The sequence below is a fragment of the Sphaerodactylus townsendi genome, linkage group LG01 (genome assembly GCF_021028975.2).
Source record: "Sphaerodactylus townsendi isolate TG3544 linkage group LG01, MPM_Stown_v2.3, whole genome shotgun sequence".
Lineage (NCBI taxonomy): Eukaryota > Metazoa > Chordata > Lepidosauria > Squamata > Sphaerodactylidae > Sphaerodactylus > Sphaerodactylus townsendi.
This window is the reverse complement of record NC_059425.1, coordinates 76,695,353-76,711,614: the sequence shown is the minus strand read 5'-3', so window position 1 is coordinate 76,711,614 and position 16,262 is coordinate 76,695,353. Positions and strand designations below refer to the sequence as shown.

General features: G+C 40.7%; 1 protein-coding gene across 1 annotated transcript in view; it reads left to right on the top strand.

Moving 5' to 3' along the window:
• The window catches only part of FEZ2 (fasciculation and elongation protein zeta 2), a 33,579-nt gene extending 26,030 nt beyond the window's left edge, over nt 1–7,549 (top strand). The window contains exons 5-6 of the mRNA XM_048484514.1: nt 2,355–2,420; nt 6,659–7,549. Of these exons, the coding sequence (XP_048340471.1) occupies nt 2,355–2,420; nt 6,659–6,675 (83 nt within the window). The 3' untranslated portion in view covers nt 6,676–7,549. The remainder of the gene's footprint in view (nt 1–2,354; nt 2,421–6,658) is intronic.
• Nucleotides 7,550–16,262: the final 8,713 nt, after the last annotated feature.

The window sequence follows — 16,262 nt, the reverse complement described above, 5'->3', positions numbered from 1 at the left end:
TAGTTCCTGTTGGGGAGGGGAACTGAGAGGTTGTGAGTTTTCAAGTTTGTCCTGGATGGTGCATCTTCAGGAAACCATCTACATGTGCAGAAATTTTTTGCATTCCATTCTGAAAGAAAATGAGGAATAAGCAACTCTGCACCTTATTCAGGAAGTCATTCCAGAATCTCAGGCCAATGGTGTGAAACTCCAGACGCTTCACAACTGACTGGTATTCTTACCTCTGAAGAATCAAACCCTGACCTGTTATAACTTAGAGGGTATATTAAACTCTGGGTTTCTTAATTATTTGGGCTGTTTCCTATGTCCAAAGAAAATTTGTCAAGGCCTGAATGTAGGCAAATATTATGCACACAGCACTTAGCAACAGTTACAGTGAAGTTGCTTTAAAATAAGAAGGCAGCTATAAGTGTCTCTTCACCATTCTTGAGAGCTTCAGAGGATGCATCTGTGTAAAGAGTTAACAGTGTTGTTTTCCACAGACTAGCTGACACTTGATCCCTGTCTCAGTAACAGACATTCTGACTCTCTGTAGTGAGGCAGATCTCAGACAATTTATTTAGAACACTAGAGTCTCTCAGCTGTTAAGGCCTGAATGTTTTCAACACAAACAGTAAACAGAATGTCCAAGAGTGGTTGCATAGGATGTGTTCTTCACATTATTTCCCACATCTGTATTGCTATTTAAAGCCAAATAATCTATTTCCTTTTGAAAACCAAACTGAGGGGGAAAAATTAAGAAAGCTGATATGAATAATTTGGACAGCACATCAGAGGTAAATGTTATTCCTGTGATATAAATGTTTATTTCCTATATTTTTGTGTAGCCTTGAAAAATTGGTCTTTTAAAAATATTGTTTGGATAACAGCATACAAAAAATTATGAATAATGTTATGTATAATAGACTAAACTTTTTTTAAAAAAAATAGTGTAATAGTGTATGGTTAATTTGGGTGCCTATATCAAACAATAAACATTTATAGTCCCTGTAGATTGTACAGCATACAATTGTACAGGCTTGGTCTGTTCAAAGTAATTCTTACAGTGAGAAGGTTTAATTATGTTTGAGGTTCTGGAATTACTGCACAAGCCAATTCAAAACCTCATACTTTTGGCCAGTTTCTCAAATTCTGCAAATTCTTGAACACAATTTTGGCATTCTTAAGATCACACAAGTGCTTCTGACCCTTTGAGCAGTTTCTCAAATATAGCCTTCTTTTGGAAACCAGATTCTTGCATAGTCTGAAGTTCTTAGTGCTCTTGCAGTAGGATGAGTGTTCATAGGCGTGAAATAAAACCCTGTAGGCATGAATGTCTTTCACATTCCTGGAGTTCTTACTTTTAATAACTGCCAATGGCTTTCAAGGAGCTGGAACAAATCATGGTTACAAAGTGTTTGTGTATAATAGACTTAGTGTTGCTGACATAAACAGAACTTCCTTTTTTCTGCATGAAGGTAGTAAATGATTAATTACAAATATTGATCTGAATCTTTTCTTCAGCTATGACTGCTAATTCTTTGGATTTATTTGTGAGTTTATTACCACACTCTACATCGTCCCATACTCTGCAAGCTGTTAACACTACAGAAAACTTGTCTGGTACTTATCAGACCATATTTATAGAAGCAACATTGTTAGTAAACAACTCCGTTAAAATCTGTCTCGATGGCTCTCAAGTACCTTTGGCTTTTCTAGACTTCAGATTTCTAAACATGTATTGTTATCATTGTACAACTTGTACAGCGTTTTGATGAGACTTTATTTGGTATCCTCCCAGCTCGCTAATTAGTCATAGACCCAACATAACAGTTCCTGGTAATCCTCCAAGGCCCTCCTGTTCAGAGTCCTTTTTTGTCAGGCAGTACCAGAAAGTTTTGACTTCTCTTGCCCCTACCCCTTCTTCCAGTATCACTGCATTCCACCTCCTCCACTTCGCAGTTCTGGGGACTGGGGGTGGGGGCAAGGAGAGAAAATAAGGGAAACTAAGTCACACATAGAGGGGCATTTTTTAAATAAATTTCTCAGACTTCCTTTTCATTCAACAGTATGACTGATCTCGTAACACCTCTATGTGACTGTTTTAGGTATTACATCTCACAGGGTACCATCCTTTCAGATAGTATAATGGAAAATAAACAGAGTGTATTTTTTGAGAGTGGAGTTATTTGCATGCAAGAAGCAAAAAGTGTTTTGCCACTGCCACGTACAATCAGTACATTCATCCAGGGGTTTATTCTATTGGAAGGGTATGTGTGGACAATGTTTAGAATAATGTTCAGCCTGGTTTCGGCTAAATTGAAAATAATGATCTAAATTATTGCTTCTTCAACTCTAATCCCCACTTTTGACAGTTCTTCATGCCATGAAAGAAGATAGTGAGAAAGTGCCAAGCTTATTAACAGACTACATCTTGAAAGGTAAGTATGCCTACTGCTAGCCATGAGGTGGCTTTTTAAAACTATGTAGGGCTATGACTTGTGTGCTTCTGACAGCATCATGAGTTTAGCAGCATTGCCTTTTTCTTTTAAATCCTCTTATACTTGCATTTTATGTGAAAAGGAATCTCCAAGCATGTTGTTGTATAAATGGCATGGTGAATTGCTGATCTCTTGACGACACTATTGGGCAGTAAAACAAATATAGGACATTATATAGTATCAATACTAAAATTCTTGGTCTTCATTTAGAAGAGTTTGGATTTATATCATCCCCTTTCTCTCCTGTAGGAGACTCAAAGGAATTACAATCTCCTTGCCGTTCCCCACTCACAACAAACAATCTGTGAAGTGGGCGGGGCTGAGAGAGCTCTGAAAAGCTGTGACCCAGCTGGCGTGTGTGGGAGTGCACAGGCTAATCTGAATTCCCCAGATAAGCCTCCACAGCTCAGGCGGCAGAGAAGGAATCAAACCCAGTTCCTCCAGATTAGAATGCACCTGCTCTTAACTACTACGCCACTGCTGCTCACTTATGGCCTATTTATGTAGCAAATAGTTCCTTTCTAATTAAAGATGTAGGATTTTAAAGAGTTTAACTTTAGTTGGATCCTATCGTTTGGGTTAGCTCCAACCTAAACTTTCCATTAGAAGAATGGAATTTCCTTTCTTTACATGTCCTACTACAATCTACCAATCTCCTTAAAATACTGTTCCTGGGGGTCAGGGGACCCCAAGGAATGACATGAAGGAGGTCTGCAGCAGGAAATCAGTAGAAATCGCCAATTTAGTGTGAATCCAACGCTATATCTTTAACTCACAATGTAAAGTCAATATATCCAGTTCATTTTATCCCATTTGTCGTCTAAGGAGCTTAGTGGGAAGCATATGTAGTTGTCTCTTACAAATTTTAAAATTTGGGTAGGCATAGCTGTTATTCAAAAGCACTCCTCAACCACCCAAGTTTTCTGTTGCTGTTCATACTAGAAGCACGGTGTAAAAATCCTGTGTTTCAGGACTGATTCAAAGTTGATGCTTAAGCTTTAGAATACCAGCTAAATCCAAGGTGTTGTAAACTGATTTGTAAAGAACATTTTGTGTTCTGTTGATTAATTCATGTAGTGCCAAATGGCAAGAGAGTAATTTGTGACTGTTTATTAAGGACGTACAGTTTATGTGGGCTATCTGAAGGGTACGCAGAGTCCCACAGGCTAGAGAAATCTGAAGCTGCTAAAGCTGGATAGGTTGACTGCCTCTTGACAGTAGATGCTTAGTGGCCTATATTTTAATCATCTCTAAGTGGCTTTGCCCTTAAAGTCAACTTGGAAACTCCAGTTGATTTGAAACCCCAGAATGTGATTACTGTCAGGTAGCTAGGCAGAGCGTGCATGTCACCTTCATGCTGCAGTTCCCAATTAGTTACCAGATTCGGTTCAAGGTGCTTGTTGTCTACAAAGACATTTGTTGCCTTCAACCTACATAGCTCCAGGACTGCCCCTTCTGCTATGCTCTGCCATGACAATTTCACCTTCTGAAGGTGTTACTCTGCAAGTGGGTAGAATCCACAACTGCCCATTCACATGCACTCTCTGTGGTAGCTCCCTCTTTATGGAACCGACTGGCCAAAGAGGTCAGTGAGGCTACCACAATTCTGTCATTCCACACAATGTGTAAAATAGGAATGTTCAGGAGAGCATTTTATAGTACTGGTCCAGGCGGGCACTTTTATAACAGAAAAGGACTTCAGTCCACTGCCAAGATTATTCCAGGTATCACCTTGCTTTTAATATAACTGCATTATCTTTGTCATTCCATTATACTTTGCTTAGACAGTCATGGTTCCCACTGTCTGCTAATTCTGTAATTGCATTGTTCATTAGATGTCTTATGCTGTATGACTGCATGTTTTATTCTATAATCTGCCTTGAGTTTTGACAAGAAAGGTGGGCTAAAAAATGTAAATAGTTTTTTGGAAGTAACTTGTTTTCCCACCATTGCAGTGTGAATTGGACAGAGGAGAGTTCAGAAATAGTTCTTTGTTGGTGCTTTATTTCCCTATGTGTGGCTGCAAAAAGGAATTAAGAGGGGATGCTTATTCCTTTTGTAGTGCCACTGCATAGGTCCTAACATGCAGCAGCAGGCTATATTCACATGACTGCGTGCAAGAATTTCTTTACATTCTTCTGAAGAACAGACAATCAGTGCTAAGTTGGAGACTCCTAAAAGACAGGGTAAAATTAGAAGAGTCTTTCAATTCTAATAAGTTTAAGAAAGAAGAAATCAACAGCTTTACTGTGGATTGCCTGGAGGGAAAGTAGGGTGTTAATTGGATCCACACACTTGCTCAAAATTTCACTCCAAGGATCATTTTAACACCTTGGGGTGCATTCAGTTCTGCATGTTCAAGCAATAACTTAGGCTAGCAGTCAGGTATTTCTACACTGTTAAATAGAAATCTTCACTGAGTTTGTATGAACACTAAAGTAGTAAAGTACCTTGCTGCTGTTTGAGACATAAGTGAGACTCATGCACCCTCTTTCTAAACAAGGCTTGTAAAAAATTGGACATTCCCATCAACAAAGTGATATAAGGTAGCCAAGTTCCTGTCCCGTTCTTTCCATATAGGAATAATATCCTCCAGAGGCTTTATGAAAGATGCCAAAAAGTTTTTGTAACTTTGTTTTCCTTATTATATGACTGTTTCACTATGTTAGTGAATGTCTAGTCAATTCTATCAGAATACAGTGAATGGTATAGAATATGTTTATGTAATCTTTTCCAGTCCATTGTTCTTGGGTGTTATAACAATGGTGGATACAAACTGTTTGGTAAGCTCAATGTATTGTTGAAGGCTTTCGCGGCCGGATTCAACTGGTTCTGGTGGGTTTTCCAGGCTGTGTGGCCGTGGTCTGGTGGATCTTGTTCCTAACATTTCGCCTGCATCTGTGGCTGGCATCTTCAGAGGTTCCCCGCCCTGGAACATGGACAATATATACCCCAAACATTTCCTTTTCTCTGGACACAGTGTGTAACAGACTTCCCTCTGTGATACACCTCTGAAGATGCCAGCCACAGATGCAGGCAAAACGTAAGGAACAAGACCCACCAGAACCAGTGTTCGGTAAGCAATTTTATTAAGTTGATCATACCTAAGTTCTCAAAAAGTGTGTGATTTATTTACAGCAAAAGGGTTCATGCAAAGGATGCTGTTATATGTGATGGCTTTCTCATAATGGCATTCAGAAATTATTACAACACAATACCCAGAGGAATATATACTCTTCTCTGTCACTGAAATATAGTGTGGGAATAGTGTGTGCTGTGAAATATTGGGGAAGACTCTGAAAACCATGAATTGAACAAGTGAATAGAACAGAATTCACAGTCAAGACTCTGCTCCTCCTCTTCTGGGCCAGAAGTAGTCCAAAGAACTCTCGGAAATAGTGGGATAATAATCATTTGGATTATTGTAGTAATACTGTTCTCTTCTCTCCTTGTTATGTTGTTTTTTCTCATTCAAATTAGCAGCAAGATTAAAGTTTTTGTTTCAAATGTTAGAAGAGATTGCCTATTCTAAAATCAGCAAACTGTGATTAGGACACGTGTGTGTGTGTGTGTGTGTGTGTGTGTGTGTGTGTGTGTGTGTGTGTGTGTGTGTGTGTTGTGTGTGTGTGTGTGTGTGTGTGTGTGTGTGTGTGTTTTCTCATTTTGACTCCTAAATCTGACTTCTTCATTTGCTTTTGTGTTGTGCTAGCATTGGTTTAAAAGCTGGATTGCTCTGAGGTTTGTGTCTTTTAGATGTGGAACAGGAATGAGGAATATGTAAAGGACATGTCTTGACTGTCACTGTACATAATCTATAGGTTGTGCACAGCAGGGCGGTATGTCTATTGCTTCAGATTTTTTGAAAGGTGTGTATTGCACATTCTTTAATTACTGCTGTACATAATACCTAAGTGTTCTGCAAAAATAAATTTTCTTTAAGGATTTATCTCAGTGTCTAAGCCATGTCCTTCTAGTTAACTCATTTCTGTAAGGAATTAGTTGATGGTAGTATGCGCATGTGTGTTCCTTTTATGGATTTTTCTTTGTGTGATGGGGATAAGGTTTATACTTTTAGATTATAGTTACGCTTCTAGTTTGAGTAGCTTGTATCTGATGCTATTCCCAGCTGAGCTGATTCCAGTAATGTTAACAGATATGTATCTTGATTTTTTTTGCAGTTCTGTGTCCTACATGAAGAGTGTTGTTTAGGAGGAAAGACAACCATGCTAATTCCTGTGAAGAGGATTGTTTGAAGCCTTTCAGTTTAGTTCGGCACTGTGTTGACTTCTAATGTGTTTACTATTTTCATTGCCTGCTTGGACTTTTGGATCATGAAATAAGTTCTTAAGAGCATGTAGAATGGTGCTGTTAGCTTTTTTTCCACTTAACCATGAAGTATTCAGACAAAGAACACAGACTGTACAGTTTTACTCACAAACATCGCTTTGGCTTTTCAGTACTATTTTTTACAGTATATGGCATGTAATTAATCTCCACAGCCAACTTCTTTGATGGAGGAAGAATAAACTTTTGTGTAAATAATAGAAGCCTATCAAGTTTGACTGAACTTCAGTCAACAGTAATGGGTTGTTGTGTTAATAATGCAATCAAAAGCTGAACCCGTACTGCAAAAATTCTGTGGAAGTTCTTCATCGGACATGTCAACATGGGATCTAGCACTGAGCTTCGGTTTTGTTAATGTACTAGTACAAGCAGTATTGTCGTGTGTTTCCTGATTCTCATGAACTTTTCAGCAACCTTTAGAAATAAAAAGTGGTGTAGAGCATTTGTATCCATTCCTTGTTGGTTTGCTTGACAAATAATTGACTAGGAAGTTGCCCAGCACAAGCCCAACTGAAATAATTTGGACAGGAGAACTTCCTTGTAGATTTTTCTCCAAAGCACTGTCTCGTCACTTCTATTTCTTAAACTTTATTTAAAACTGATTTAGTTGGAGTGGATATCTTGCTGCTCTTGTGCGTTTTTAGTCTCCATGTTAAACAAATGTTTGGCCATAGTGTAACATTTTATATGCTACAGTATGTTAATAAATTCTTTTTAAAGACTCAGCATCCTGTGGTTCATATGTATACTCTTGCCCTTAGTGTTTTCCACTTAGAGACAGGCTTCTTGTTGCCAATGCAGAGCAGCAGCAATAGGGCTTCCTCACATTTTCCCTGCCCCAGTCATAGGGCAACCATCTTTGTCCACATGGTTTTTTCTTTAATGAATGATTATTCGTTAGAATGTTATTCTATTATCTGAATGTCAGCATTTTTAAAAAAAATATCAAAAGCAAGCTCCCTGTGACATGGGAGAGAATGGGGCAGCAAAAAATAGTGCCAAAGTGGTTGGGATCAGAAAAATCTGGACTTATCAGTCTGCATACAAGTTACTCAGAATTGTTTCATTTGTTACAAAATTAGTTTCATGCCCCATAGATGAATGAAAAACCTGGAAGAAATTGGCTCTGATAGAGATCAGAATAGGAGAATGTCCTGGTAGAGTTTGCGCCAAACCATTCTCACCTTAATTTTTTCTACTCAGAGGTCTGGGTGAAATGAATTGACAAACAGAAATTTTTCTCCATGTCTCAAAACACTAGTACTTGAGGGGATCCAGTGAAGCTAATGGGCAATAGATTCAGGACAGACAAAAGGAAATACTTTTTTACACAATGAAGGCTGTTTGTATGATTCTTCAGTGTCCATTTGAAGTGGTAGCCGCTATAACCTCGAATCTTCTCATAGATATGTTCAATCTCAGATGGACCCATTTATACCCACCAATGAACCACAAGCTAATATGCTATCTCACAAGGCTCCAGGTGAGCAATCAAAACATTCTGATGCCTTTTCCAGCCAAAAACTCAAGGGGGCTGATATTTCCAGGATCAGATCAGTAATATCTGATTGTGCAAAAGGTCTCCAACTATGGCCAACTTGATATTTCCACTACCACTAATATTGGAATTAGGAATGGTGCAGGGTTGGTCTGTGGCAGATTGGCCCTTTACATCTTAAAAAGACATTATTTTCTATTGGTAGAAGACTCAGAGGCCAGATCTATTGCCCATAGAAAATAGTGGCCCTTTAAAGTTTAATGAGCTGGTATATTGCAGACCAGCTGGAGCATTGGAAAATAACCCTGCCCCTTCCCTTCCTTTCTCCCTCCCTATTTTTGCTGTCTTGCAAGAGACTTAAAATTATCATTTTAATTTCCTTCAGAAAGGGCATGATTTCCATTTTCACTACTTTAGCAGTACTGCACCAATGAAGCAGAAATATTTCCAAATAACTTCTGAGACCATAACAATAGTCCTGATATTTAATTAAAATGATTATCATACTCTTCCCAACTTTCCAATAAGGCATTAAAATGACAAGTGTTTGGATTACACATTCTGCCCATACAACCTTGCCCATATAACCTTCATCCACTGAAAGTTAACAGGTGAGCTCTGGATGCAGCAACATCACATATTAGTGGTTGAAATCTATGTATTGGCCAAATTAAACACAGTGATAGGTTGAAATTATCTCAATAAAGCTATCATGACTGAACGCAGTAGCTGCCAATGAAGTCCAATATTATTTGCTTCTGAGCAGGAAATTCTGACCTTCCCTGTGGGGGTGCTAACCTCACCACATTAATGCGTATCTTTGTACGCTCCAGATCAGTTTACCTCCGCTTGTGCTCTAATTTCATGAGTCGGAAATGGCAGCTAGTTCAGAAAATAGCCATGTGTGTACTTAGCAACAGAGTTTATGATGTACAACTGTGATCTGTGAGAGATACTGAAAGAATTTACACCCTCTAACTTCAACAGGATTTAAGCAAATTATTTGTCAACTCCAATGTAAATCAACAGACCTAAGAACATAGCTTAACATGCAACATAAATCAGTTACAATACACAAATAGTGGGATACAGAATAGAATTATACAAAAAAGAGGAAAACTAACACTGGACTAAAAATATTATTTATATATTCAATAACACCAAGCTTAAATGCACATAATTGTTATATACTTGTGTGTATTAACCAGAAGTGACACCATAACAAAAACACAGAATTGTATCCCTTTAAGAACTGACACAGAAATTGGAACAGAAGGTTTAAAATATTGCAATGTTGTGTTCTTTCAAAGCTACAATTAAACTGCCCACTTTAACAGAATATCAATGCCTATTTCCAAAACCCTTTGACATTGCTGATATGCTTCTGATACACTTCAATTGCAAATACACTTTACGAGCTCCCAATGTAAAAATGGTCATTTTATGTTCAACACTTTGTTAGACTCTATTCATGGAGATCTCTGTCTTCATTCCAGTTGTTACTTTTTGTACAATCCTTGCACACGATCTTCTGTACTCCTGCATAACTAAATATGCCACAACTCTTGGACTTCTATTATTGCATTTCTCCAATCTGAAGCCCAAGATTCTGTCTTTTTGTTATTGTGTCAGCTGTGGTTAATATACTCAGGGCTGTAATGGTTCATTGTCATGGCCTCAGGGCAGCCTCATGTGGGACTGCGCTTGAGCAGGTCAGCTGCAAAGCATTCTAACTAGCTTTAAAGAGCTTTCTGATCATAAAATGAGTGCTCCTCTCCTCAGTCATGAGCCTAGGCAATCTGATCTTCCCATCCATGACTACATGTCCAAAGGGGAGGGGCGCACTCTCCCACTCCAGATCTTCCTTCGCTGCCTTGTGTAGTGAATGTGTTCTGGTTACCTGAGTTGTCCTCAGAGTTAGCAGTTGCTCACTTCTGCTAATCAGCCATTTTTCTTATTTAGTTTTTGTTTTCAGTACAAATAGTTCTGTTTTCTGCATTTAATTTCTTGTTGGGCTAGTAAGGTTGACTTCATCACGAGCTTCAAGATGGCACCATCAAAAGTTTGCCACTCCTGTGGCACAAGTGTCTCAATTTCTGACAACCACCTCGAGTGACTTGTCTGCTTAAGAGAGGTTCATGTGATCACCTCATGCAAGGCATGTGGCAGATTTTTTGCTGAAAAAGAGGATGGCTTCTCTGCATGCCACCCTGTGAAGGAAGGCCCTGAGGCCTGACGCAGCTGGCAAAGGAATGTACTGAGATGCTGGATCTTCAGAACTTGCTACCTCCGGCTCCATGGAGCAAGCCTCTGCTCCACCAAAGAAAGCCAGGTGCAAGACTCAGCACTTGGCTTCTTTGCAGGAGAGTACCTCCCCCTCCTGGAAGGGGTTCACTCTCCTTGTTTCCCTGGGCAGCAAATCATCCCTTCTTCCCTGAGTAAGGAGAACCCCCCCACTCTGCCCATGAAGGACTAAGATCTCCATGCGAAGAAAGTCCATTCCAACATGACAAGGTTCCTTTCTCCAACCTGCAAGAACTGAGAGGGCTGCTCCCCAGGGCCGTGAATCTGCCAGGAGTCAGCAATGCCTCCCCACTCTACCTTCTCCTTGAAGGTGAGGAGCAAGAATCACCAGAGGCCATCTTCACCCTCCTTGGGGAACATTAGAGCAATCATGGCCAGTGCACGCCTTCCCACAGAACCCCTTGGGGTGCTGGCAGTACACCATGTACAGGCATGCAGACTTGGCCTACAGAAGAATGCTTTACCTGGATTCATCGGCATGAGTTTATGACCCTTGGGGGAGCAAGGAAGCCCAACTGGTACCATTCCAGCCCACTCGGGCCTCAATCAATGACTCATCCATCAATCTCCTATGATTGTGATTCCGACAGAGGATCTGGGAACAAGTTGGACTCCCAATTGGTGACTGCCAATGACAGCTCCCTAGGAGGCGCTAGATGGCGTACAGTCTCCTCAGAGGCCTACAGGAGCTACGTGGACCAGATAATCCACATGGCCAAGGCACTTACCATGTCCTACATCCATGAGATGCTGATCCCATGTTGGACATTGTGGTGGAATTAGATTCCTCACAAGTGAAGCTCCCCATCACTGAAAGTATCATGAATGATGCCGAGAGCATTTGGGAAATGCCAGTCTCAGGGTCAGTCTCTCCTTTAAAAATAGAAAAACTATATAAAATCCACAATATGGACATGGATTTTTTTCTACTGCCACCCACATGATTGATTGATTGATTGATTGATTGATTGATTGATTGATTGATTGATTGATTGATTGAATTTAATATACTGCCCACCCCCGGAGGGCTCTGGGCAGTGTACACTACACATATTAAAACTTCACAAGATAAAACCAACAACGGCCTAAAACCATAAATAGCAAAAAAAACCCCACCATATTTACAAAATATAAAATTATCAGATGGTGAAAATCGCAGTCCAAGTCACAGTCCAGATCATGTCGCGAAGGTGGTCTAAAACAGAATAGAATATAAATTCAGGGGATGGCACTATCAATGACTATTTCTCACCAAAGGCCCAGCGGAATAATTCTGTTTTACAGGCTCTGTGGAATTGCTCAAGATCCCGCAGGGCCCTAATAGATGGTGGTAGAGAATTCCACCGGGCAGGGACCAAGGCACTAAAAGCCCTGGCCCGGGTGGAGGCTAGCTGTATCATGGAGGGGCCAGGGATACAGAGCGGAGAGACTGAGTGGAAACATAGGGGAAAAGACGGTCCCTAAGGTATGAGGGCCCCAGGCCATGGAGTGCCTGTTAGTGAAGGTGGTGCCAGTGAAGTCTAAATCGGTAATGGTCTTGGCACTGCGTTCAGTTCTGGTTGCTACATCTCAAAAAGGATATTGCAGAGAAGGGCAATGAGGATAATTGAGGGATTGGAGCACCTTCCTTATGAGGAGAGACTGCAGCGTTTGGGACTCTTTAGTTTGGAGAGGAGACATCTGAGGGGGGATATGATTGAAGTCTATAAAATTATGAATGGGGTAGAAAATGTTGACAGAGATAAATTTTTCTTTCTCACAATACTAGAACCAGGGGGCGTACATTGAAAATGCTGGGGGGAAGAATTAGGACTAATAAAAGGAAACATTTTTTCATGAAACGTGTGATTGGTATTTGGAATATGTTGCCACAGGAGGTGGTGATGGCCACTAACCTGGATAGCTTTAAAAAGGGCTTGGACAGATTTATGGAGGAGAAGTCGATTTATGGCTACCAATCTTGATCCTCCTTGATCTCAGATTGCAAATGCCTTAGCAGACCAGGAGCAGCAGCAGCAGAAGGCCATTGCTTTCACACCCTGCATGTGAGCTCCCAAAGGCACCTGGTGGGCCACTGCGAGTAGCAGAGTGCTGAACTGGATGGACTTTGGTCTGATCCAGCAGGCTAGTTCTTATGTTCTTAGGTTCTAACTCAGGGGTCAGCAACCTTTACCACCCAAAGAGCCATTTGGACCCGTTTTCCATGGCCCCAAAGATCTACTGAGCCGGAGAGGCGGCTCTGCATGGAGCTGCCTCCGGTTCAGCCCCTCCACTCACCTTTCCTTCCAGCGCTGCTCTGGAGGGCTGGAGGGACACACCCACGCTACCCTCCAACCTCCAGGCTACCCGGAGCGGTAGTATAAGGCTGAAAGAGCCGCATGTGGCTCCGGAGCCGTGGGTTGCAGACTCCTGTTCTAACTGAATAGAAAAGCTAAAGTAAATAAGACTCAAGCAGTTCTTTAATCTACAGTACAATGACTTTAATAAAAATCCTTTAACAATGAGCAGAAGTGAAAAAGTGTTCGAAATATTTCAATTTACTTCAGCCTTTGAAGGAAGGCAGATGAATCAGTGATGGGATTCAAATAATTTAACAACCGGTTCCGATGGTGGGATTCAAATAATTTAACAACTGGTTGTTTACAAGCACCATTTTAACAACCGAGACTGCCGAAGTCGTGCAAACCTGCTGACTCCCACCACTGCAGATGATGCTATTTTTCAGTGGTTTCTACAGGCACAGTACATTTTTAAAAGGTTTCTATGAGTTTCATGAATGGAAAACTACTGCTTCTGTAACTTTTATTTTCAGTAATGCTACTGAAAACATTTAAACATAACCACATGATGGCAGCATCCACCTCCAGTTATCTTGTACAGTCTGTTCCAGGCACAGGAAAATGTTCTCTTACAGGTGAATCAAAAAAAGTTGTCTAGAAAATAATTTTTGTTCTCTCTCAGTTAATGTACTGGTTCACCCTAAAAAAGCAATCAATTTAGATGATTCTCTTTACACAGTCTATATGAATCCCCGCTGTGGAGAAAGGCTTAATTTCTAACAATCCGTTGAAGTCTGTGGAACCTGCTGATTGCATGATGGGAGAAATTTTTAAAAGAATGAACATTCCGTCAGCAGCAGTTAAGGCAGTTAGGGCAGTTAAGCTGAGCCCTCAGACTGAGCAGGTGGAAAAAGAGAAGTCTCTCTATATACTTGCATGTATTTAGTTCACTGGGGGTTGTTCACTGTTTAGTCACAACTTGAATGTGAAACAAATTAACTGAAACTAAAAGAATTACTTAGTTTGATGTACATTGTAACCAACATAAGCTTCACATACAGCATTTTGATTTTTATTGTTTCTTGAGAAATATTTTACTTCACAATAAATGAAAAAAATGTTTTGGCTCTGAGTGCTTTACATTAACCAAATCCGAATCCACGCAATAGCAGAGAGTTCCTCATGCTCTACACCTGCTAATTTTTGGACTAAATAATAGTCTCAACTTACAGTGACCCCAGTAGAGTTTTCAAGGCAAGAGACATTCAAAGGTGGTCTGCCTCTGCATCAGAACCATGGTATCCCTTGGAGGTCTCCCATACAAATACTAACCAGTGACAACCATGTAGACCATTAATACAATACACCGGCATGGTGTAGGGAGAACCAGTGTGGGGTTGTGGCTAAGAGCAGGTGGATTCTAATCTGGAGAACCAGGTTTGATTCCCCACTCGTCCACATGAGTGGCAGAGTCTTATCTAATGAACAAGATTTGTTTCCCCACTCCTACATTCCTGCTGGGTGACTTTGAGCTAGTCACAGTTCATTCAGAACTCTGTCAGTCCCACCTAACTCAGAAGGTGTCTGTCAAAATATTGTTGTTACTTTTTATCAAATGTGGTAGTCACATCCAAAAGCCTGAAAATATTGGATTATGGTTCATGCTGAAATGCAAAACATGGTGAAAGTAAAGTTTATTTTAGATCCTAAATGTATGTTATTAAATATCTTGCCAAATAATATACCAAAACTGTATAATGAATTGTTTAAATATATGCTGACAGCGGCAAGAACTATATTTGCAACAAGATGAAAAGTCGACCACCCAGATCTTTTGGAATGGATGAGCAAGTTAACAAAATGTTCAACAGTGGTAATACTGACATATTTGGTGAACATTAGACCGTCCACCGAGTATGAACAAAGATGGAAACATTTTTAGACTACTTACATTAATGACTTTTTTTGAGTCTTAAAGATGCTATAAAATCACACAATAACAAATAGATGCAAATTTCACCAAAAAATAGGCAACGGTATAATGTATAGCAACTTGGTAAATATTAACATTGCACAGATCAAAAGACTATTATTATATGGCAATAGACCCTGATTAAAAGTCCCTCTGAAAGGTTAAAAAAAAAGTTGAAGTGTTACTCCTCAAGCTCCAGCAAATAGTCTGCCAGCAGTCCCTTACACACCCAGAAAGTCAAAGGCCAAGGGACAAGCTTCTGGCCCTCCTGGGGCTAAAATCAAGAAAATCACCTTTATAAGGTAGGACGGTTACAAAACATATTATTGATTGTAACTTATTTTTGCTTTATTGTTAATGTTCCAAAAACAAGAAGGGTATATTGCAATATATATACTGAAGAAGTGGATAGTTATTCCACAAAAACAAGTTCAAACCTGGATACTCATTCTAGATTGGATTTTCTTAACACCATGAACTTTAGACTGTTGCACCCTCCCGATTTTGAGTCTCTCTGTTTGGACACTGGGAAGGGCTGGTGCTTGATACTGGCTTTGCTGCTTTCTGTCATGGCCACCAGGGTACTGCCCTGGGGCACCACCTATTTTCCCTTTCCCAATGATGCTGGGAGCATACATGAAAGAGCACTATAGAAACAAACAGTTGGGGAAGGGCATGCAGACTGGCGGTAGGGTCAGTAAATTTGTCCCAGTAAACTGAAGTTTATGAACTCATGACATGTGGAAACGGGGGAGGCCGTACCTTACTCAAGATGGCAAAAATACTTTAAAATTACAACATGGACACACCCAATTCAGAGCTGGTGGGTAGGGAGCTGCATAAGCAGGAAGTGCAAATTGCTTAATGCTAATAAAGAACTAATTCATAAGAAAAAAGGGTAGGTACACCTGAAAGTTATAAACAAGAATATTCTGTACCTTTAAGGCTCAAGTACTGTGGAACACAGTTTCCTTAAACAATGCTTAACAAACACATGGGCATTACTCAGTGGCGTACCTTCCAGAGGGACATGGGGAAACCCATGTCCCCGGGTGCCACCCATCTGGTCATGTGGGGAGCATAAATCACCTCCCACACACCAAAGCCTTCCACGGGCCTGCCGGGTGCCCCTCAGTCTGGCTCCCGCAAGAGGAAGAGACCAAAGACCATGTAGGGTGGTGCCTGGCTGCAGGCGTGGACTCACCGGTGGCTGATGCTGCTCTCTGGCTCAACCTCCATCGGCACCTGTAGCTGGCACCTCCAGGTTGCCTGGCTTTGGCCTCTTCCTCTTGTGGGGCTGGGCCGGGGGGGCAGGGAGGTGGCCGGCCACAGGCGCTGATGGAGGTTGAGCTAGGGAGCGGCAGCAGCTGCCGGTGGGTCCATGC